Source organism: Canis lupus, chromosome 3, assembly GCF_048164855.1.
Source record: "Canis lupus baileyi chromosome 3, mCanLup2.hap1, whole genome shotgun sequence".
NCBI classification, from domain to species: Eukaryota; Metazoa; Chordata; class Mammalia; order Carnivora; family Canidae; genus Canis; species Canis lupus.
Genome location: NC_132840.1, coordinates 27,554,172 through 27,578,168, shown reverse-complemented (window position 1 = coordinate 27,578,168; position 23,997 = coordinate 27,554,172). Strand labels below are relative to the sequence as shown.

The 23,997-nt window shown below is 41.9% G+C and overlaps 1 protein-coding gene across 31 annotated transcripts in view; it reads left to right on the top strand.

The window, feature by feature from the left end:
* CAMTA1 (calmodulin binding transcription activator 1) overlaps positions 1–23,997 on the top strand; it is an 848,042-nt gene that overhangs the window by 801,773 nt on the left and 22,272 nt on the right. For 21 of the 31 annotated variants that reach the window (XM_072819831.1, XM_072819825.1, XM_072819824.1 and 18 more), the window contains 5 exons: positions 15,497–15,648; positions 18,038–18,234; positions 18,631–18,709; positions 18,892–19,207; positions 19,661–20,184. In XM_072819831.1, the coding sequence (XP_072675932.1) occupies positions 15,497–15,648; positions 18,038–18,234; positions 18,631–18,709; positions 18,892–19,207; positions 19,661–20,184 (1,268 nt within the window). The remainder of the gene's footprint in view (positions 1–15,496; positions 15,649–18,037; positions 18,235–18,630; positions 18,710–18,891; positions 19,208–19,660; positions 20,185–23,997) is intronic. The other 10 variants (XM_072819833.1, XM_072819835.1, XM_072819841.1 and 7 more) reach the window with 1 other exon arrangement.

Below are 23,997 nucleotides of genomic sequence, written 5' to 3'. Positions count from 1 at the left end.
TCCCTAGGGGATTGGGGTTTTCCTGTAAGTGGTTTTGAAGAGTCCTAGCCTATACCAGTGTGAAATAGCTAAGTCTACCACCTGCATCATTCTGGCTCTCTCAGGATTGGCCAGACGCTCACCATCTTGGAATGTGTATGGATAACAGTTGTTTGCTTTGACAGAATACAGTAGGATGAGTATTTGTTTTATTTTTCAGCTGTCCCACTGAGTAAATAAGAATTCTCAGGTAAATCACCTGCTATCTCTGGATCAGTGCCTTACCTGTGTTCTAAACCTATTAGGAGTGGTTCAAGAGATTAGTGGTCAGCATCATTAGTTTCTAAAGTCAGAGTGCCCTCCATATGGTAAGTATGGGTTTGGGACGTTTTTGTTTCAGAACGCACGCACGCCCTTGTGTCGTTCTTTCTGTGGGCCACAATCAAAAGCTATTGAAAGCCCCTGGACCAGATAATTCCTGCATGCTCTTTAAATTTCAGTGTTCTGTAGTGATTCTCTTCCATGGGGTGTGTGTGTTACGAAAGTTGGTTCACCTAAGGCTGAACAAGATACTTCTGTGGGTACAGAATTCAACAGCAGACGGTCTCCAGATCAGCTGAAGCTCAGTATGCCTTTTTCTGATTTCTTCAGGTAGTCAGAATGTTTCAAATGAACACGACAGCCTATTTCCACAATTTATCCCATGTTTCATAAGGAGATTCCAATGATAATTTTGTGCTACCAAGGTATATGTAATTAATATCGAATTGAATATTTTTTTTATTTGTGAGAACAGACTTTCACTATTTAGTGAAAGGAACCACGTTTCAGTTAACAGAGTCACTATAGACTCCTCTCTTAGCTGCAAGTAACAGAACTCCAACTCCAGCTGGCTTTAAATGTATTGACTGTTAATGAAGTCCAGTTTTGGAGTTATCTTCGCTACACTTGTCTATGTTGATTTTATTCCAATTTCCACAGTGGTAGCAAGATGGCCCCCACAAAGCTCCAGGCTTGTATTTTGCCAATTTAGCAAATATCTCCGGGAAGACAGCATATCTTTGCCAGTTGTTCCAGGAAATGTTCTGTTCCTGGCTCAGCTTGACTCATGTGTCCAATCACTGGAATAAGAGGAGGCAGTACTCTCATTAGCAAGACCTACCTCTCCCTCCCTGGAAACAATCGGGGTCGGCATCACCTGAACAACTCATAGGGCAGGAACAGCTCCCAAAGGAGAAACAAGGTGCGGTAGCCAGGGAGGGAAGGAAGAAGGGATGCTGGGCAGGCATAGTGTGAGGAAACCGGTACTTTGTGATGTTCAGCCTGATGGTCATATTCCTAAAGAAAACAGCATTCATTCTGAAACCACAGAAGCTCATAATAAGGCTGAGTCCCTGATTTTATTGTTATGGCCTCATTTTAAATAAGAAGACATCAGAACCTTCACCATTTAATAGGTGCTGGCTAACAATTCCTGACCATTTTCAGAAAATATGATTCAAGTCCTTAGTATATTATACACTCTGGTTGGATTAATCAACAAAGAATTCATTTAAATAGCTTTTTGTCTTGTCTAATGAAAGAAACCATTCATTCTGCTCTAGCCAGAATCCATGCCTCTGGCATTTGTGTGTCTGTGTGAAAGATATTTTATCTAACAATGTAAAAAATAGGAAGGTCCCAGCCTAACACTGATGGTGTTCTAAAAACATAAGTCAATTGAATAATATTTCTTAGATAAACTGTACAACAAATGGTAGGTGTGTTCCCAGGCTAGCCTGAGAAGAAGGGATGGACAGAGAGGTTAACGAAGTGGTTATATGTGTCCGAATTTGTCCAAAATGGAATGGACTAAACCATCAGAGGAAGAAAAGTCTTCTAGGAAGGGAGAAGGGAGAAGGGAGATATCAGACAAAGAGCTTCCCATACTAGTCCCTGGGTGATGTTCACCCTCAACCCACATAACTTTATTGGGACCTATGGCTGGTTGGCATGGCACCTGAGCCTTGCCTGGTGAGTGAAAAAGGGAAATGAGTGTGGAGCAGGCATTTCCTCACCAGACATTGTCTGTATCGGGGTATTCTTTAGGATTAGTTTTAGTTCTTAAACTCTTCTGTGGGAACATTAATTACAAGAAATGCTTATAAGAAGCTCCTCTAACTTCATACAGAAAGGTTCAAATAAGTTTAAGAAATGTTCCTACCAGCAATTTACAGCATATGTTAGCATGTTAAGGTTCAGCAAAGTCACACATTAAAGAAAATCAAATGTATTTAGTTGTGTTTAACCTAGTAAAAACCTCAAAAACATCTCAACACGATTTGTTTTTATGGTCTACTGGGTAACATCTTGTGGGAAATTTTCTGCAGCATGCAGTTTGGGAAATGTTTCAGTGGATCATTCACAACAATATCCTGAGCCTCGAACTCAAGGCCCTCCTGTAGGTCCATGAGTCCCCTGATATTGAATGTACAATTTTGTACAGAGGTACTTTTCTAGGAAAGGGTTTGTAGCTTTTATCACTAATGAATGATGAAGGGTAGGAATCACTGTTCTCGGTTCTTTCTAAAAGGGAAGTCTGGCTTCTCCTGTACCTTTTACATCTGCAGAGGGACATTACTCAGCAGGCAGGGTGTCACTCAGGGGTATTTTATTTTATTTTATTTTATTTTTTTAAATTTTACTCAGGGTTGTTTAGTGGCAAACAGGCAGCTGACTGGTCAATTGTTAGGCTTATTGTCAAATAGATTTAAACACTGGGAGCTGAAAGAAATTGCCTATGTAGGACACTGCCTTGTCGTTAAACTCCAGATATATTTATTCCCCAACGAACAAGATGTGTTATTTCATTGCAGTAAAAAGGTTTGTTTTAAAAGTTGAGAGCCACTGACCCGCAGAAAAGAAATCCATTGAGAGCTCCTTAATGATAAACTACTAAAAACCAACTAAATACAGAAAGCTCTTCTTTCAGGAAATTGAAAACCATCAACTTGCCTACTTTTAGATTTAAAAATCAGGATCATAAAATACTGTTTAGGAAAGAGTGAACAGTAAAAAACAGACATGCATGGAATAGTTCAGTCTCCCCTTGACAAACTAAATCCTCAGAGAGCTCTCAAGTCAGTCCACACCAGATCTTTGTTGAACTGCTTCTGTGAAATAATGTTTGGTGTCTACTAATACTAAAAATGGTGATAAATAGTCCTTGGAAACCCAGTACTGCCTTTATTGCAAGGATGTCAAAGTCTGTGACATCACATGCTATCCAAAACAGCTGACTGTGATCTTGAAACCGCCTGCCGTTTTGCTTCATTTGCCAAGTTCAGCCAGATCTCACATAGCTTTACATGAGCTTTATTTTATTCTTTCATGAGTCTCAATCTTACCTAATCTATTATTAATCATAAGTGTTTGTGTCAGCTGCCTCAAACAGACCTACCAGAATCTAGGACTGGTACCAGTTAGGCAAGAGCAGGGAGGGAAATAAAGAGGTTGAGGAGGGATGGGGTTGGGGGCCGGGAAGGTAAATTGGGAAAATGAGGAAGAGTGGGGAGAAAATGAGATGGTGGGAATGTGTTAGGGGTTGGTGAGGGATGTTCCCCACGGTTAGCACCTGCTGCCCTTTGAGTTGATTATTAACCTTTTGTTCCAGTATTTACTCCATGACTAGCTATGCTCCAAGTGGCGTGATTACAGAAGCCTGCTTTGGGGCTTCCATGAGGATAGCAAGACCAGGGCAGCACCCTCAACTCTATGAAATCAAGTGGCATCCCTGTTTAGTGGCAAGCATGATACTTTATTAGCCTTCCCGCCTAGTCCAAGGGATGTTTGAATACTGGCCTCAATAATATATTCATTCAGGCCTCACTGATTTGGAATTTGCAGAAATTTGAAGATTTCTCTGGTCCAGGCATAGACAACGATGGGAGATGTAGCACACAAGTGTGGGAGTGAGTGGCATGTAGACACAGGAGAGCAGACCATGGTGCGTTCCAATGTGGCAGGTGGGCCAGGAGCCAAACTGCCCTCTCAGGGATCATGATACTTCTAAAAAGGAGCTTAATGGTTAAAATTTTTCTAAAACCCTGGTTTTCTCCCTTGGGAAATATTTTTATTTCTGAATAAAATGTTTAAATGGTATAACTTGGATTTTTAAAAATGTTTATTCTCTATTGTCAGAAAGGCCTATGATAAATTGTAAAATAGTATCCTTAAATCATTTTACCTATCAAGACCTACCTTAAAAAAAAAAGACCTACTTTATCATATACCCAATATTTTAAAATTAATATTTTAAAGTAATATAGCTGCTTTCTTTAAAATATACACATTTCAGTCTATTCATTTGGAAATGGTGTCCTCACCATTATTCATTCCAGATATTTATCCATCTAGCATTCTGAAAAATCTAGCATTCAAAATCTAGCATTCTGAAAAAGTTATTACCATAGTTAATAAACTTTCGAGTTCTAGAACTGAAACCTCTCTATGGAGAATCCAGTGTTTACCAAAAAACACATATTTTTGGAACATCTTGGACTTTAACTCTCATGAGTAGGCAAGACAGTTGGGAATGTCTGTGCAGATGGCATTCCTGCAATTAGTTCTGAGAACAAAGCATTGCCAACAGCAGGCCTCTAAATAATGTATGCAGAATGAGTTGGACACAGAGAAGGACTCTTTCAGCTAGAATCCTGAACGAATGGTTTTTCAGATATTGAAAGTCACCAGGAGCTCAGGGCAAGTAACATCTATTATGATTAGTAGAATTAGCTGAAAGCAGCCAGATTTTTTCCCCCCTCAGGTACCAGGTAGCCTATGTTATTAGCCAAGTCTTTCTTTCTTTCTTTCTTTTTCTTTCTTTCTTTCTTTCTTTCTTTCTTTCTTTCTTTCTTTCTTTCTTTCTTTCTTTCTTTCTCTTTCTTTCCTTTCTTTCTTTCTTTCCTTTTCTTTTCTTTTCTTTTCTTTCCTTTCTTTTCTTTCCTTCTTTCTCTTTCCTTTTCTTTCTTTCTTTTCTTTTTCTTTCTTTCTTTCTCTCTTTCTTCTTTCTTTCTATTTCTCTTTCTTTTTTTAAGATTTTTTACTTTTTAAAAGTAATCTCTGCACCCAATATGGGGCTCAGACAACCTCAAAATCAGCAACTGCAAGCTCTATTGACTGAGTCAGCCAGGTGTCCACAAAATTTTTTTTTCATAGAGTTTTCAGCTCCCTCCCACTTCCTTACCCCCACAATGCCTCCACCCTGACTTTGTTCTGGAATGCTACTTTTAAGGTGGAAACTACCAAATGTAAGAGTTACTGTGTACCAGTCTCAATCAGATGTTTTGTTTGTTTCCAAATGCCTGGTTCCTGGTACCTTCGGATGAGATCAGGTAAAAGGTGGCCCTGTGAGAAGGGAAAGGACCACTTTTAGTAACTTGGCTGGAGAAAAGCTCACAGCAGAAATGACTAATACAAACATATTTTATGGTACAGAATTTCCTTTGCCTTGTCTTCTTTAAAACTCATGTTTTCTATTTCTTTTGTGTGTGTGTGTGTGATATTTTCTATTTCTAACATGAAATGAAATCACTCCTTCAGTAAATCCATATTGAGGGCCTACTATGTGCCAGGCACTCCTCTAGGCCTTGAGAATATCTCAGTGAACAGATTGATCATAGTTGCTGGCTTCACAGAAGCTCATAAGGCTTCTCTTTACCTTTACATCAGACTGAGGTTCTTGAAAAAAAAGGCTGCCATCGTACTGGTAGCTACGATGATGTGGTGCGTTTTCTTATACACCGTTGGATTGTGAACATCTGCAGGACCTCTGTACACTAGTGCCGAGCAGTCGTGCTTTAGGAGTGGGAGTTGACTAGGCATTTGCAGAATGAACCTGTTCTGGCCCTGATCCTTTGTAGTTCTTCCCAAAGGTTTTTAAGTGTTTGGGAGTTTTTGTTCTTCAAACTGCACACAGTGGATCAACCTGCTGGTGGGTCATTAAAGTATCTTGCCTCCTGACACGTCTATGCAGTTTGTAGCTTCTCTCTGCACTGTCAGTTCTTGGGTGTTAGGATTTTCATTTCCCATTTTCCTGTGTGCACTTACATTTCATTCCACTGTCACACCTTGGCATCCAAGTGAGGGAGATGGTTGCTTGCCCCTGAGTCTCACTGCAGCACTCTTCTTTAAAGACCTCATTAGTCTTAGTAGTGATACGCTCCCCTGCTCTTCATTAGTTTTGCAGGTACTACTTTTGAACATCTCAGTCTGTGCTTGTAACATTTCTTATTTTCATCGGCTACTGAAACTGTTGAGGCAGTGCCCTTCAAATACATTGCTTTTGGAAGTTAGCAAACTTACAATGTTCTACTTTTCTGTAGGCTGTGAAGGTAGGTACGGAATCAGCATCAGAGTTCCTGATTTCCATTGTTCTCCCACCAGTTAGCTGGAGTTTTACTATGCTGACCTCCAGTCGGATTTGCTACTTTATTGACCATGCAGTCGGCTCCTGAATTATTTGGGGGTGCTCTTACATGCTTTATGCCACATGGCAGTATAGTTGAGCTCCTAGGGTGTTCCACCAAGCCTTCGTGTCCTTGGAGAATAGGTTTGAAATTCTTGCCCTTATGCACCCATAGCTCTGGCCTTGAAAGAGTTCAAGGGAGAAATAATCATACATTTGCCTTCCTCCTTGTAATGTTTTGTTTCCTCATGGCTGTGAGTTGTTTTTGCAGCATCCTAACCAATTTTTTCCTTCATGTGTCCAAGACTCTGAATTTGTGATTAGTGTGAAACACAGACCAATGAGAAGAAATATGAATCCAAAGTCACTGCAAGTGAAGACAGTCTAAGAGGAATTGCTAATTTCCATTTGTCTTGGTATATAGAGTTGGGAAGTTTTTAAAAAGTGGAGTATGGCAGTTTTTTTTTCCTGAGGCTAAATTTAGCCATTGCTTTGGAAAATCAGAGTGGTACAGCTTGTGCCTTATCTCTGTCCGGCCCTTACCCTTCCCTCTGCACTTGGACATCTTAAATGGCTTGCTGGAGAGGACAGCTTCATGTGCTCCAGTGGCCCCATTTATTCTGGGAAGGAATTAAGTGACTTCATTTTCCCTGTCTTTCCGAGCTTCCTAAAAAATTTAGGAGACTTCCTAAGCAGCAATTGCAGTCCCTACAGAAATAGTTCAAGTCATGCCTCCTTTTGCTTCATCAGCTCTTCCTGCCAGTGCGGCCAAGGGCTGTAAATGGAATGAGAGATGGCCTCTCATTCCCAATCCAAATAGCAACAGGAGGGCACATGTGCACTTGAGCTACAAATAACGCGTTTTAAAATAGCAGGTGGTATTTGATGATTGCTCCTTCATTCATTTACCTGCCAAGGCAAAACTTTTTCTCCCATTCTGGCAGCAAGACTGGAGGTGGCTCAGATCAAGCAATTGTAGCAACAAGTTCTCGTGATTGCAGATATTCGTGAGCCGATTTTCAGGCATTCAGATGCATGCATACTTAATGAGGCTGTTCTAAAAACTGTTTCTTTTAAGACAATAAAAATTTCATGTTTACACTGATGGGCTTGTGAGGCACTTTTGTAACTAATTGTAGACATTCCTTCCATTAAGATGTGCTGCCAGCTATTTGTGTTCCAGATATTCCATTTTGCCAGGGAAAAGTGGGAATACATAAAAGGTAGGGATCTATATTTTTAACGTGAAGCTCAGTGGATAAAGAAGAGTGGCACTGCTGTGAAACCTCAGTTTGTGTCTCTAAAGAAGTCAGATATTTCTCAGCTCTTTTGCCAGAGTCTTGCACCAATGCACTGGAGGTACATAATTTCCTTACCTGAGCGGAAAGGCAGCCAGCCAAGTGAACTCCTAGAGCTTTCTCACATACTTTCAAGTCCGTTCCATTGGATTTTTGATAATTCCAACCATCATCTTCACTGGAACAAGTGGTAGACTGCTGATTGGTATACAGCCCCCCTGGAGTCCACTGTGGCTAGTGGAGGTCGCTCAGAGACCTTGTCCCAGAGTTTGGATGACCTCATCCATCACTTGGCTTCCAGACAAAGCTTAAATTAGAAAATAATGTTCTTTACCTTTGACTGAGCACCCACTCTGTATCTGGTGCCAGGGTGCAGACAAGTTCCCTACTTTCAAAAAGCTCCCTCTAGTAGAAATGACGCATGTAGGAGAATGACTCTACATTCATTTGCTGAGCACTGTTAGGACACAGGGCAAGACATGAAGGCTCACTGGGCATAGCAGAAAGAACATGGGTCTGTATTCCAGCTTGTGTTCAAATCCCGACCCTGATACTTAAAAGCAGTATGACCTTGGGCAAGCAGCTTCAATTTCTTCATCTGTCAAATGAAGAGGAAAGGCTTTCTTTTGGTTATTTTGAGGACTAGAAATAATACATGTGGAATGGCCTGCCATGGATGTTCAGTAATAATACTGAAGTAGTGTGTGAGCCATGCTCTGAAGAGCAGCAAAGTTACCAGGTGGGCACAGGAAGAGGTTGACATGACCAAAGGTCCAGAGGCATGTAAAACCCCCAGTGGATTGAAGAACAGCAAGTAATGAGAGAGTCCCTAAAAAGTAGCCTGAGACAGCTGGTCAAGGGCATTCTATGCCATGCCAGAGAACTTCAGTTTTGTCTTGTAGGTCAATGGGTGAAGGAGACTTAAGTTTTTAAAACGAGATTATCTAATATAATATCAGAAGCTTTCTCATGTTGTATTGCTCAATATAGCCATGAAAATTAATTAGGTTCCAAGATTTACAGAGAGGTAATCTAGAGGAAACAGGTACAGCTGGGTGCTGAGAGCTTGGAAAGTCTGGCTATTAGTTGGATTCCTGATGTAGACACTTTCTTACATCAGATCCTTAAATACTTGGGATTATCCACTTTTACAGAAGCCAGCACCAACCTTTCTAAACTTAAAACATACTGTGGGAAGTCTGACTTCATGAAATTTTCTGTCTTTAAAACTTTGATATTGTTTAGGAATTTTAAAATTTTAGGCAAATATTAACCTGGGACATTTTAAAATGAGTCCCTTTGAGGGTTGGAAATCCCTATCAGAGAAGAGATGACCCATGACTGCTGCTATGCCATATGTCACTTTGCATAACAGCACCTAAGGGGAGGCTGGGACACGGTGAACCCAGCAAAAGAAAAGGGGATATGAAGCCCCAATGAACCATCCATTGACCCTCCAGCCAGTGATTGGCTGGAAGTGTTTCTTCATCTTCTTCTTGACCTTTGTAACACTCAAAGCTGTTCTGGGACCATGAGCATTTTTTCTGTATGTTTTCTAATGTTGGGGAACTCTAAGAATTGGAGTATGACAAGGTAGTTGGATAAACTACTATGCTATGTTCGATACCTATACTTTTGAGTGACAGAAATTAGACTTCTAGATTTCTTTTTTTTTTTAACTTTTTATTTATTTATTCATAGAGACACAGAGGGAGAGAGATTCAGAGACACAGGCGGAAGGAGAAGCAGGCTCCATGCAGGGAGCCTGACATGGGACTCGATCCCGGGTCTCCAGGATCACGCCCTGGGCTGCAGGCGGCGCCAAACCCCCTGAGCCACCAGGGCTGCCCTAGATTTCTTTTTTGTAGTTTAATACGTCAGTGAGATTTCTTTTCAGCATTTAATATATTGGTTTATTATATCCAGGTAACACATAGTTACTTCCACCATCATCTTATCTACATTTAAAGCACCCCCTGGAAGGCAAGGATGGACACTGCAATGTTGCATTAGAGGTGTAGATGTCAACATTGGCTCATGTTTATTTCAGTGTGTTACAGATAGATATAGAATAATTATAGATGTGTTAGCTTACATGGGTTACACTTACATGTGTTTCCTTGCTTTATCTGCTGGGAGGGCCTGGAAGCAGTGATGCCCCAGCAGCAATGAGCACACCCGGAGCCCGGTTCTTGGCTTCTAAATTCCATTCTCCAATAAAAGGAACCAGAGTTCCTTAGAGAAATTGCTGATTATAGAGCTGGGACAGGGGAAGTAAAAGATGAATCTGGGCATCTTATAATCCCAGAAAGTAAGGAAGTGCCTGAAAAAGAAGGGAAGAGGGTGAGGGCTTATCAGACAGAGGACACAGGAGCCAGCGTGAAAGAGTTCCCATTGGCCAAAGCTGCGACAGTTTGAGCAATAAACTAATATAGTATTGGATTATGGCCAAAGTGTAAAGTAAATATGCATGAGTTCTTATAGATATAAATAAATGATTGATCAAATAAATTCAAAAAGACAAGTCTCCCTTATAGGAGAACTCCAAATAACATATGTGTTCCCAGGAATACATGGATGTACTCCCTCATCCATGAAGTAGAGCTTTATTTCCTCTTCCTTGAGTGTGGGCTGGACTTACTGACTTATTTCCAAAGAGTTGAGTATGGAAAGACAAAAATGATAGCCTCATCATAGAGCAGTCTAGCAGACAGCACCTTCACCGAAAAGCAAGGTCCACATCAGCAAGACATCATATACGGCAGATGTTAGGTGATGAGCAGGGTGTTCGACCTCTGTGATATTCTCCCTGAAAACTCATGAGTCCAGTCCAATTGTTAGAAAATGCATCAGACAACTTGAACAGAGGGACATCTACAGAGTTCCTGACTGGTGTTCCTCAAAACTGTGAAGATTGTGGAACTAAGGGCTACAGAGAAGACTGTCACATTAGAGGAGAGAGAGGGTGTGGAACAGCTAAATGCAGCATGGCATCTGCAGTTGGATCTCAGAAGCAAAAAAAGTACCTTAATTCTATCGGTGAATCTAATTCAAGTCTGTTGTTGAGTTAGTAATGAAACTACTGGGTTTTGACAGATGCACCACAGATATGTAAGATGTCACTGTTAGGGCAAGCTAGGCGAAGGGCTTGTGGGGCGTGGGTGCTGAGGGTGAGGCAGGCGCCCCGCTGAGCATGGAGCCCGACGCAGGGCTTGATCCCAGGACCCTGAGATCATGACCTGAGCCAGAGGCAGATGCTTAACTGACTGAGCCACCCAGATGCCCCTAAAATGCATTTTTTCTTAGTAAGAATCTCACTGGTATGACTGGGTAGAAGGTCCTAGTCAAAGAATCGCTAAGACTGAAGAAAGCCTCACCACTTCAAACAACTTTATGTAAGTTTATCTCATCCCCACAAAAACAATAGGATAGTGATATCCCCCCCTTACACATGAGAAAACAGGTGCAAAGTGGTCATTTTTTGAAAGTCACGCAGCAACAGGTTTAGACCTGGAGCTTTCATCTTCACTCCCATGCTCCTTCTACTCCGTTGCAGCTGCCCAGGCTAAAAATGCCATTTCTGCTAAAAGGGGTGCAGTCCATGAAGAGGCTGAATGAATCATGAGCCAGACTCCTGCTGCAGAGCCATCAGGATTATTTACTTTCTGTCTGGGCTGCAGGCACATGTGTGCATGTGTCATGAATGTCATGGGAGGGAATTGCTGTGTATGGTTGAAAGTCCTTCTTCCCTGAAACCATGCAGGTAAACAGACTGCTTTAGAGACAAGCAAGACACAAAGACAGACATGTGGGAAGACACCCCATTTAGTCAGCTGAGAGGTGAAGAAAGCAATGAGGTGAGATTCGATGGGGAGATAAAGTAGTGTCTGCTTCATTATGGAGAGTGGTACAGGTGGGTGGATTTTAAATAGTTTTAAGGTTTTGTCAGATTTTAATTGGCTGTGTATGTGAGAAAAAAGTGTGCAACCCAGTGTTGTTGACAGAGCTAGTGTGGATGGACCTAGCATGGTTTACATGAGGTAATGTCTCGTGTGTCCATGCTGGGCAGCAACCCGTGCATCTGTTGAAGCAGGGGGTCCTCAGACTGCCCTTTAAAGAACACTCAGGTGGAAAGACGATTCATTCTTATGCAGGGAGGTGGTGGAGTCTTAGAGCAGTTGCTCCTGAATGTGACCCCGGACCAGAAGCATCAACATCCCCTGAGAATTAGAAGTGCAACCTCTGGGCCCACCCATACCTACTATGAAAAACTAACTCTGGGATTGGGGCCTGCCCATCTGTCTTAAGAAGCCCTCGTGGTGATTTTGATGCCACCTAACAAAAAAGGAGGGCAGGGACATCTTCGCCAATGTTCGAATGAATCAGTCCCAGTGCTTGGTACGTAGTAGGTACTTGATGAACATTTGTGAATGAATAAATGAATCCTGAAATCTACTTTTTTACTCTAACATCATCAGAACTTTTTGTTTCTCAGTAATTATATTCCCTTTATCCCATGACCACACATAATATACAATTAAGGCAATAGTTCTGTATTTTTCCAGTATTTTACAATACAGTTTCCACATCATCATAAAACTGTAAAACCAAAACAAGCATACAGTTGTTGATTTTGACTTGCCAGTGATGGAGACATAAAGACCATCACTTCATCCATCTGAGTAAGCTCTGTGGACAGGGCGGGGCCCTGGCCCTGCACAGAGGAGAGGAAGTGGGATCAGAAGGCTCTTCTGATTCTCGGTCAACACAGTACAACAGGCCTATACTCTATGGGACGCCAGCTCAATCATTTCCATTTGAGGTTGTTTCGTATTTTAATTATCACTACCTTCCCCCTTTGGAGTTGAGAGGCTCAGAGATGCCATTATGCAAGATATAATTTTGTTAAGAGGCAAATAATTGCTTCTGAGTATCTTCATGAAGTGCTTCTCAGAGCAGCTTAATAACACGAGAGCTAACTGCATGGTTAGCTGTGGGGATGGTGCTGAACAGATAGCCCAGAAAAAGCGCTGAGACTTTGGTGGCAGTCACGGAGTTTTAACTATCAGTGTTTTGATCTGGAGACACCATGGGCGAGGCCCTGTTCCATAATGGGCAGGGGGACCAGCAGGCATGAGAGGCTGACCTCACCGCAGCAGTGCATTTGCCAGAACAGAGCCATCTCCATAGGACCAGGTGGCAAGGCAGGCACCCCACAGCCCTCCACTGGGGTGGAGTGCAGCTGGGCACTGCCCTCTCTGCCCTTCTGCCCCTATGCGTGACATGGAAGGTTAATGTTGGCCACCGGGCTCCAGACAAGTGCTCCAAACAAGCAAAATGGATTCTGAACACTCGTTTAATAGTTGCAGATTTGTAGGCTCACAGAAGAAATCCTCAGTAGGCGGCTCTGAAGCTTACCCCATGTCAGTGGGATGCATGCATATCTGTGAGTAGATAAAGGGCATGAAGGGGAAAAAGCAGGGAGAGTTGATACAAATGCCACAAGGCATAACTGCCATTCTACTTGGAGTCAACTCTAATTGAAAGGGAAGATTCTTAGTCTTCAGTTGGCCCCACAGAAAGGAGTCCTGCATTCTGCAAAGTGTCCCTTTTCTAATGGAGAGGGCATGGAATAAGGATTCTGGTAGCACTCCTGAAGGCATTAGGGTCACAGGATGACAACGACCCTCTGAGTGCATCACACTGACACTCAGGGTACTTCCCGTAGATGACCAGGCTGCAAGATGCTCAGCAGCAGGGGCCTCAGGGTTTGCTGTATCCATGTGTATGTTTGCCATGGGCACACGGACATTATCTTTCACTCTTAAAGGAGGAGGATTTTTCTTTTCATGTTATTCCTGGAAATAGCTTTATTAGAAAATAATATCACAATCTTTGAAAAGTTATCTTCCTCCTCTGGCTTTATGGTTTAGTCAAGTGGAATCAGTTTGACAACCAGTCAAGCAGGTATTTACTGTCATGTTGCTGTAAGAAAAAGGTTCTCTTTCCAGGGGTAGCCCTAATTCTGTGCATCTTCTCTTCCCACAACGTCTTCCTCCTGCTAGTGTCATATAGGGGTTAAGCTCCAGGCTCCGGAGCCGGAGAGATTAATTGTCTTATGCCTCAATTTCCTCCTCTGTAAGAAGCAGGTAGGAACAGTGCCTACCTCACGATAGTTGTGGAGAGTTAGTGGGTTAATACTTGTAAAGTGATCAAAATGGTGACTGGCACATAGGAAGCCTTCCCTAAGTGTTGGTCCTGCCCGGTGTTTTATTTCTTTTAGAATCAGTGAGCATTACTCACTGGTGTTGGGATTTGTAGTCAGGATGGCCAGGTATGCTGATAAAATACTTCGTTCCTGGGTTCTTCCTTTTCATGATTCAGGTAGTTCTGTATCAAAAATAGTCATGCCATTAACAATTTGGGGACCAAATAGGCCTTCACAGCTACTCAGTCAAAATTCCTAGTGACATTTAACTCGTTTGTTGGAAGATGAGGTGGAGGAGGAACTTACATGTTTGCACATTTGCACACACTCAATCCTTACAACCTGAGGTAAGTATAGTTACTTTCTCCAGTTAAGAGTTGAGGAAACTGAGGCACTAAAGGTTTGGTTGAAAGCTGCAGGGCTCTCCTGTGGCACAGCCAGCGTTCCTAACCATGTCCTATCGGGTACTGGCTCCCTTCCCAGCTTCACCCTCTGTTTTCCTCTCTGCTGGGGTTCAGCCATCCACCTTCTGCCCCTCCAGTGCCCTGCCTCAGGGCCTTTGCATTTGCAGTAACTCAGCCCAGCTCTTAGAGACCTGGCTCCTTCTCATTAGTCAAATTCAAGTGTTGCCTTTCCTGACTTACCTAAATCCTAGCCCACCCTATTGTTCCTCATCACATTATCCTTCTTGCTTCCCCTACTGGAGCGGGGAGAGGCCTTTTTAGACCAGGTTACTATTAATATCTGATACAGCATTATTTAAAATTTGTTGAATAAATATAGGTGCTAATGATTTTAATAATGGTCTTACTCCTTTCTTACATATGCATGCAACCAAAATCGTGATATGCATGTATGCATGTGCATGCACACGTATGTGGATATAAATGCATGAATGTGGAGAGAGAGGGAATCTAATCTTGGTAATAATGGTACAGAATCAGACTTTTCTGAGTTACAATCCTAGCTCCAATGGTAATGGCCTGATGTTTTTTCTTATGTAGAGGTGAAAGATTTGGTTGTATTGGTCTCAAAAGACTGTGTTATGTGTCATGTGTTAAAGGAAATGTGTAAGGGTTTCAGCCAGTGAATGATCAGCAAATAAAATCTTTTTTTCCACAGTGTTTGGATAAAACAGTTACTACTCTGATAACCAACTAGCTAGATAACTTTTATATATACACTGGCACACACACACATCTTCCTTTCTTCCATTGATTTAAATTAAATTGTAATCATATCATTTATTTGTTCTAGGGGCTTACGTATCAGATCTCTCTAAGGCTTCAATTGGGGAATTTGGCAAGGAAATCGGGTGCCAGGAACATGAAACTAGGACTTTGACAGAAAGGGATTTTCTGTTCCTTTAGCAGAGAATTCTGATCCACTGTAGATGCTGCAAGTGTTGTGTGAGGCATCAAAACTCACTACTACGCCAGAGAAACCTGGCCTGGACAAACCTCTGTGATTCGGTTAGGCTGACGGCAGTCCTGCAGGCTTGACTAGGCCGCATGTCGACTGCTCTTCTTCTGGAACACGACCTCACTCTTCCCTGTTCTGCCCTAGATAACCAGTTCAGGATGTCCATCCTAGAGCGCCTGGAGCAGATGGAAAGGAGGATGGCTGAGATGACGGGGTCCCAGCAGCACAAGCAGGGGAGCGGAGGAGGCAGCAGTGGAGGGGGCAATGGGACTGGGAATGGAGGAAGCCAAGCTCAGGTATGAACCTGCATTGACCATCACCTTTTGTCTTGTTTATGTCTTACTGATCAGGGAGGCAGTGGGTCTCAAGTCCCTTGTCTGGTAGTGGTATCATTCCTGGACTAGTCCCAGGGAGTATTTCATAGTCTTGTGCCCGAGTATTAAAACCTATGTAATAGTAAAGAAGCCTCGAACTGTGGGGCCTTCCCAATATTGACCTCCCTGGGCCTTAAATCGTTATTATTGATCTCAGAATTCACTGCTACTGCCTGGCTGTGGCAGTTGAGGGATCCAATGAAAAAAAGGCCCGATGGCGACTCAGTTCAGATGGAATCTACTTTGTATTCTGTATTCTTTATCTATTTTAAGTATAAATATGAAACATAATTTAAGTCAGTAATTCTGAAGCCTTTTATAAACTCAAGATGACCAATATGAGATGGACCCAGAGAAACTGCTTCTGTAATTATTTGGTGGGGAACAACATTATCCATTCTATCTTGTTTCACATATGCTTCTTCATATATTCCATGAAGATTTTGCCAAATACAGGGAAATTACTAGATTTTTTTAAGGGTCCCATTAGCCTTAGAAACTTTATATAAATTTCATTGAGGATCTTCATTTCGAGAAAATATCCTGGGCAGCAATTATTTTTCAGGGCCCTAAAGACAAATGTAAAGGGATGGAGAGTGTTCCTATCTCTGCCACTGAGTTATTCTCTGCAAGCCTAAAGTCATTCTTCCTTTTTCTTTTCAAAATGAATGATGATTTCCTGTGAGCAGTTATGTTTTTTGGTGAACATTTTGAGTTTTACGATCCTTGTAAATATCAAATGCTAGTAATATTTTAACAATAATCATAGGTAAAAACAAAGCATTTTATAGACCACATCCAAGAAACTAACCCCCTTTACCTCAAGTTTTCTTCTTCTTTCTCGCCTGTCTTTAGAAGTGAAGAAGGACTCGGCACACAGTAAAATATGATTAAGGCTGGAGTAGGCTTCTTTTTCACCTATATTCCTAAACTTTAGGAAAGAAGCAACCATTGTTTAACGAATCTCATGGCTCAAATAACAGATTCCCATGAAAACCTTTTCCTCACACCAACCAAGGTTGCATGAAGGGAATAGAATTTAATGTCATCTTACAGCTCCACCATTCAGTAACGGGCCTCCTATGACCTGATCCCATATTAACTACTATTGAAGACTCTTTCATCAATTTGGGTTGGCTTCAGTACATCTCTGTGTCCGCCTTTTGTGATAAAGATCTGGCAGTTTTTGTTAATGCAAAAAATATATACATATATAAAAATATTCCCTTCTTGTTCACTAACCCGTAACTTCTATGTGCTTGTGAAAGTTCTGTTTGGTACGTGTGGGGCACCTCTGCCTGGGCCTTTTGAGTCAAGGTCATTCTACTGCAGGTTGGGATCACCAGTCTGTGCTCCATTAAGATGTTTTGACAGCCTTACGGAGGACATTATATCTGTCATCCACCTTTTTATTTTTATAGGCATTTTTTTCCATACCTAAAAGTAAAAAAACAATGGAAAGCAACAATATTTCTGTAGTAATTGAGTTTTGTGGGCTTTATTACTGGAAAAAAATACTTTTGAGTAACTCCAGAGATAAGAGTCAAACTGGAAGTATTTATTTGGGGGGAATGTTCAGCAGAGAACTGCCATCACAGAGACTCAGATAAACCTCTGAGGTTACTAAGTTTGATTCTATTCTTCTTGCTTTACAACTGAATCAAGAGAAGAAAACCATAGTTAAAATTGGTGAATTGTTCTTTCCTGTATGCCTCTATGGTTATTAATAACACATCAATTTCAAGATCTCCAATGCTTTCCCCAAAGGATGGGATTGTTATTGGATTTTCAAAAGTGTTTCTGTGGGGGGAAAAGATTCCCCATTTAAGTGACTTAATTCTCCTTAAGGAAGAGTAGGGGAAGCAAAGGTCCAGGTATATCTGCAGATCCAAGAACTGGGATGACTACCCTGCTTTGCTCTCTTACCAGTTCATTCATGGTCTACAGTGTGTACTTCAACTGGAGGAAGTAGCAGTAGCACCCCCCCCTTTTTTTTTAAGCAGTATATGCTTTCCCTGAGATGGGTCAGCATGATGTTCATAATCAGAGTTTCAGCTGTGATTGACTCTGGTGTTCTCAGAGTTATGGGAAATTACCCTGTGCCACAAGTATGGACAAGTTCTGCTGAGCTAAACCAGGCACATCCTAGTCTCTGTTTTATGATGCCTCTTTATGTGCAGTCTGTTGATTCCCATTCTGAGTGGCTAACCGTAAAGCATTTGTTTCTCCTACATGAAAAGGCTGACTTGACGGGCAGTGGGGAGGGGAGGCCATTGGTCCTCAGTCCTTCATACCTGCTTCCTCCTCCCAGTGTGCTTCTGGCCCTGGAACGCTGGGGAGCTGCTTCGAGAACCGTGTGGTTGTTGTGTGTGAGAAGATGATGAGCCGAGCCTGCTGGGCAAAGTCTAAGCACTTGATCCATTCAAAGACTTTCCGTGGAATGACCCTCTTGCACCTGGCTGCTGCACAGGGCTATGCCACCCTCATCCAGACCCTCATCAAATGGCGGTAAGACGGGGGTGTGGATGGCTGGGGCTCATCCTTGCTTATCAGTTTGCTTCTTCTTCTTGAATGTTTCCACTGGGAGAGAGAAATCTGGCCATTCAGGGAACATGACCATGACCTGTGAACAAAGGGCTTTCTCTGAGGATAGTTTGCAAGGGAAACTTATGAATTTCTGCCCAAGAAATGCGGAGTGAGGTACTAACTAAATGTTGTACTTCCTGTTTGCTCTGGACCACTAGGCCAAACCACCCTATGAAGTTAGGGACTCTATTTCCTTGCATTGGGAAGGTACCCAGTCAGGTGCTCCTTTGGTTTCATCTTTGCAGGTTTTATGATATTCTAGTATCTCTCTTGAACATTGGTTAACTGTGCAGTAATTTCTGGTGCTATCCCTTACAGCACAAAGCATGCAGATAGCATTGATTTGGAACTGGAAGTTGACCCCTTGAATGTGGACCACTTCTCCTGTACTCCTCTGGTAAGGAATAGGTCATTTATTCGCTGAACTATTCTTCTAAACTGGCATGGGAATATGGTAATATGGACCCATTGAGATTGCCGGCAAGGACCAATTTGTCAGTTGGCAGCCATAGCAAAAGTAGAATATGTTTTCTTTTTAACTTGTACTGAGAAAGTTTGCTTCATTTTCATGTTTTCTAGATGTGGGCATGTGCTCTAGGGCACTTAGAAGCTGCTGTTGTGCTGTACAAGTGGGACCGTCGGGCCATCTCTATTCCTGACTCTCTAGGAAGGCTGCCTTTGGGAATTGCCAGGTCAAGGGGTCATGTGAAATTAGCAGAGTGTCTGGAGCACCTGCAGAGAGATGAGCAGGCTCAGCTGGGGCAGAACCCCAGAATACACTGTCCTCCAAGTGAAGAGCCTAATACGGATAGCTGGATGACCCAGTGGCATAGTGAAGCCATCAACTCTCCGGAAATACCCAAAGGAGTCACCGTTATTGCAAGTACGAATCCAGGTAAAAATTCAATATTATTACTTCTCAGAACTTGACAGATTTCCCATTTGCTTTCATGCAGCTACCCTCAGAAAAGTCCATAGGATATTCATAGGATATTCACATATATTTAAGGGCTTGGTTTTGTTTTGTTTTTTATACCTCCAATTTTTCTTTTAGCTGTAAGAAAGCCTACTGCTTCCCCCCACCCCTCCCAAAAATATATGCAGAAAGTAGTGGGAAACAAAAAAAAAGAAAGAAAGAAAGTAATCTGTTTCCATTCAAGAAAGAAACACTTATGGAGGAGGACTATCTGAATACAGTATATGCTGCTGGGGAATATTTAAATGTTAGGGACATGTCTTAAGTTCCAGCTTTGCACTTTGTGTCTCTCAGGCATAGGGAAAGTGTTAATTCTTTAGGATTCCTAATTTTATCTCCTGTCCTGACTATCCTTTCTACTGTACTTTTCAGAGCTGAGAAGACCTCGTTCTGAACCCTCTAATTACTACAGCAGTGAGAGCCACAAAGATTATCCAGCTCCCAAAAAGCATAAATTGAACCCTGAGTACTTCCAGGCAAGGCAGGAGAAGCTGCTCTCCACTGCACTGAGTCTGGAACAGCCAAATATCAGGAAGCAGAGCCCTAGTTCTAAGCAGTGTGTCCCCGAGACAATCAGCCCCAGTGAAGGAGTGAGGGACTGCATCCGGGAAACCTCCCCTCCCACTCCAGAGACTGCAGGATTCCAAGCCTCTGGATCTCAGCCTGTAGTAAAGTGGAATTCCAAAGATCTTTACATTGGTGTGTCTACAGTACAGGTGACTGGAAATCCGAAGGGGACCAGTGTAGGAAAGGATGCAGCACCTTCACAGGTGCGACCACGGGAACCAATGAGTGTCCTGATGATGGCTAACAGAGAGGTGGTGAATACAGAGATGGGGTCCTACCGCGATAGTGCAGAGAGCGCGGAATGCTCACAACCTATGGATGAGATACAGGTAAGCGCGGATAAGGTAAGCCTGCAGAGGCCAGGGTGTCCGTCTCACCCCCTCTGTCTTTACAGCCAGCTCCCCCAGGCCACGTGATCTGCTCAACCAGCAAAGGCTTAAACATACGATCTTGGGCATAAGAATGCTGGAGTGCCGCCTTTGTTCGGGCCACGTTTTCATCCTGACTCAAACATTGTGAATAGGGCCTGAACACTCGTGACCTGGGTCTCAGCAAAGCCTTCCCTCTTCACACCAGCTCCTCAAAGCTCACTCAGAGCTCTCCATTGCTCTTCTGCTTCCCTCCTGCATCTGGGGAGATTGACTTCCCATTTAAGTACTAGTTTCATAGAGTCACAGCCTGGTAATCGCTAAAACAGGAGGTCTGTGGATGGAATTTGAATGACCTAAGTGGTTTGATGAGCACAGCTGTCATCTGGCCATTGTAAAGGCATATGTGGTGTGAGGCTCTTAAGGTGCAGTGGAAATATCCCTAAAGCTGATAACTGGCTATCTTATAATAAACCTAGAAACTCCAGCATCCTGTTGGGGCATTAAACTTGCAGTGGATTAAGAGAGTATATGCTGCAGTAAACTTGGAAGCTATTAAGCAAGCAAATTCCATTAAATAAAATATACTATATAGGGGATGACCAAATGAGTAGCCAAAAGAGTATGAGTTTGACTTACTCTCTTTCCAAGTTCCTATATGACCCACAACAAATGTAATGGGAAAAAATCCCAGGAGAAATTCAGTAGGGCACCAGGCTTATAGAACTGGCACAGGAAGAAGGGGCCTGGAGATCCCCTGTCCTGGCCTGCATTCCCAGAGAGAGGGCCATTGCTAAGCTGCTCCTTTTCATCCTCAGATCCCCTTCCTGCCACCCCTGCTGTTAGCACAGAGTGACAAGCTTGTGTGCCCCATTCCTCATGGGTGGAGTGGGTGTTCCACCACTTGTCTCCCAACCACTGCAATTGTGGGGAGGCCCGCCAGGGAAATCAAAGAATTTGTTAGACAAAGGGTTGGCAAAGTTTTTCTATAAAGGACCAAATGGTAAATATTTCAGGCTTTGTAGGCTATATTGGCTGTCAGGACTGTTTAATCTGCCTTTGTAGCTCAAAGGCAGCCTTAGGTAATAATGAATGAGTGTGGCTATGTGCCAGTATTTACACAAACAGGTAGGTGGCTGGATTTGGCCATATCACATATCAATACTAAGCAACCTAGGACAATATTTATAAACATAAACATAATAAATCACTAGACTGTGAAAATCAGTGCTGTTCACTGGAGTTCTCTGCAGTGATGGAAATGATCTGTGGTTCTGTGTCTGTACTGCTCATTATGGTAGCCACTGGCCACACGTAGTATCCATGGCTGAAGACGAAGCCAGTGTGACTCAGGGACTGGATTTCTGATTTTATGTAAGTTCAATTAATTTAAGTTTAAATAGCCGTTGGATAGCAGAGCTTTGTAGTGGTTGGCCTTTGCTAAGATGGGGTTGATGCAAGAAACACAGAACAACCTGAAAAGTTTTACTTTATATTTTCACTGAGCCTTGAGAAGCAATATTTTGCTAAATTAAGAGCATACATCTATAAAAAACCAACAGTCTCAAGTATTCACCCAAATGAAAAAATAAACATGAAAAATAAGTAATTCAAAAAATAATGAAATAATTCGAGCCAGAGTTCATGGAGGAGTGGACAATAAAACTAGTAAAACTGATACCTCTAAGTACTTATTGACAGTGTAACTATACCTACAAGGCACTTGTTAAGAAGGGATTCTTTAAATAGAGGAAGAATCATATTTTAAAACTAACCTAGAACTAATATCCTTATTATTTTAATAAAATGCGAGTAGTAGGGAAATAAAGAAATAATGAAGGGTATTAAAGCAGCTTTCTTGTTTGGGAAAGATCACAAATTTTTTTCACTTGTATTATTGATAGGTAAGTATAGGCTGAAATAGGCTTGTTAGAAATGTCAGGTTAATAGATTGCATAAAAACAATCTATAGAATTTCTAAGTCATTGAAGGGAAAAAAGGAATTGGGACCCATTTGGGAAAAGTTCAGAAATGGTGAAAAGTAAAAATGCAACAAAATAAATAATAAGCAGAAAACATAGTGTAGGGATATTTTTAAACATGATTTATTCCCACTTTGCTAGTTAGCAATTCTATTAAAAGATGCTCAGGGGGATCCCTGGGTGGCTCAGTGGTTTAGCGCCTGCCTTTGGCCCAGGGCGCGATCCTGGAGTCCCGGGATTGAGTCCCATGTCAGGCTCCCAGCATGGAGCCTGCTTCTCCCTCTGCCTGTGTCTCTGCCTCTCTCTCTCTCTCTCTCTCTCTCTCTATGTCTATCATAAATAAATAAATCTTAAAAAAAAAAGATGCTCAGAGTTGGGTTAAAAAAAAAGAAAGAAAAAGGCGGCAAAACATACTATGTGCTACTTAGCTTAGCACATAGTATGTGCATACTTAAAAGGCGATGACACAGAAAGAATGAAAAGGAAGCCATGGGCAAAGATAGAACAGGCAAATAAGCATAAAAAGAAAAAAAACACAAAGTACAATTCAAGGCAAATAGTATGTATCCTTTGTCAAGAAGATATAACTCATCAACAGTTGTGTAACTCACAACACAGTTCCTGAATACTAAAGCAAAAACCAGTAAACAGGGCAATGTGGAACCACACTTATAATCATATGTGGTACTGACATTTACTCAGAATTTGTCAAAGTAGATATAGGAAGAATGTGAAAACATGTTACGAGGCAATTAGAAAGTTGGCTTTCATGTATATATTTAACATATGTGATAGATTTAATACAGGATATGCTTTTACCATGTAATTATGCAGATGTATGCAGTTCATATGCATAGCAAGTTATAGATATGATTTTCCTTTTTAGATATCCTAGACACATTTGTGAAAATTGTTCATATGCTAGAAGATGAGAATTTAAACAAAAACCCAAAGCTGCACATTTAAAGTTTGTCTTCTCTGAACAACAGTACAAGAAATTTAGAAACAGATGACATGACTTTTTAGGTCCCACTGCTTAGAATGTTGTTATTTTGTTTAAAGTCATTTAAAGGAACACCAGGGTGGCTCAGTGGTTGAACATCTGCCTTAGGCTCAGGGCATGATCCTGGGGTCCTGGGATCAAGTCCTGCATCAGGCTCCCCGCATGGAGCCTGCTTCTCCCTCTGCCTGTGTCTCTGCCTCTCTTTGTGTGTCTCTCCTGAATAAATTAATAAAAGTCTTTTTACAAAAATAAAGTCATTAAAAAAATAAAAATAAAGTCATTTAAATTTCCTTGCTTTTGGCAGCCACCACAATAAAAAGTGTGCTATCCCAGAGTGTGGCACTTGTGATGTTCAGGTGTTCTCACACTAATACATATTTATAAAATGAGGGACTTTGGAGGGTGGCCCTAGAGTTATAACCTTCAGTCTGCAGAAATTTTAATAAAATATGTAAATAATTTCATGGAAAAAGTATCAAGGTAGGATTTCCTGCTGCTCAAGTCACAGATCAAGAGGCTTATATGGAAGGAAAAGAAAGGCTGCACTATTTTTCATTTTTATTCCTATTACAAGAATCATTCTTGTTTATTAAAAGTTTAGAAAATGACCCAAGATAAGTGTTTTTAAGAACTTCATTGAGGTATACCACACACTCCATAGAGCGCAGCCCTCTAAGCGCTCCATGTGATGTCAGTGTGCATAGCTGTGCAGCTGTTCCCCTCAGTGCCCTTTAGAGCAACTCCATCACCTCCAGAAGGTTGTCCATGCCCATTTGCAGTCATCTCCGC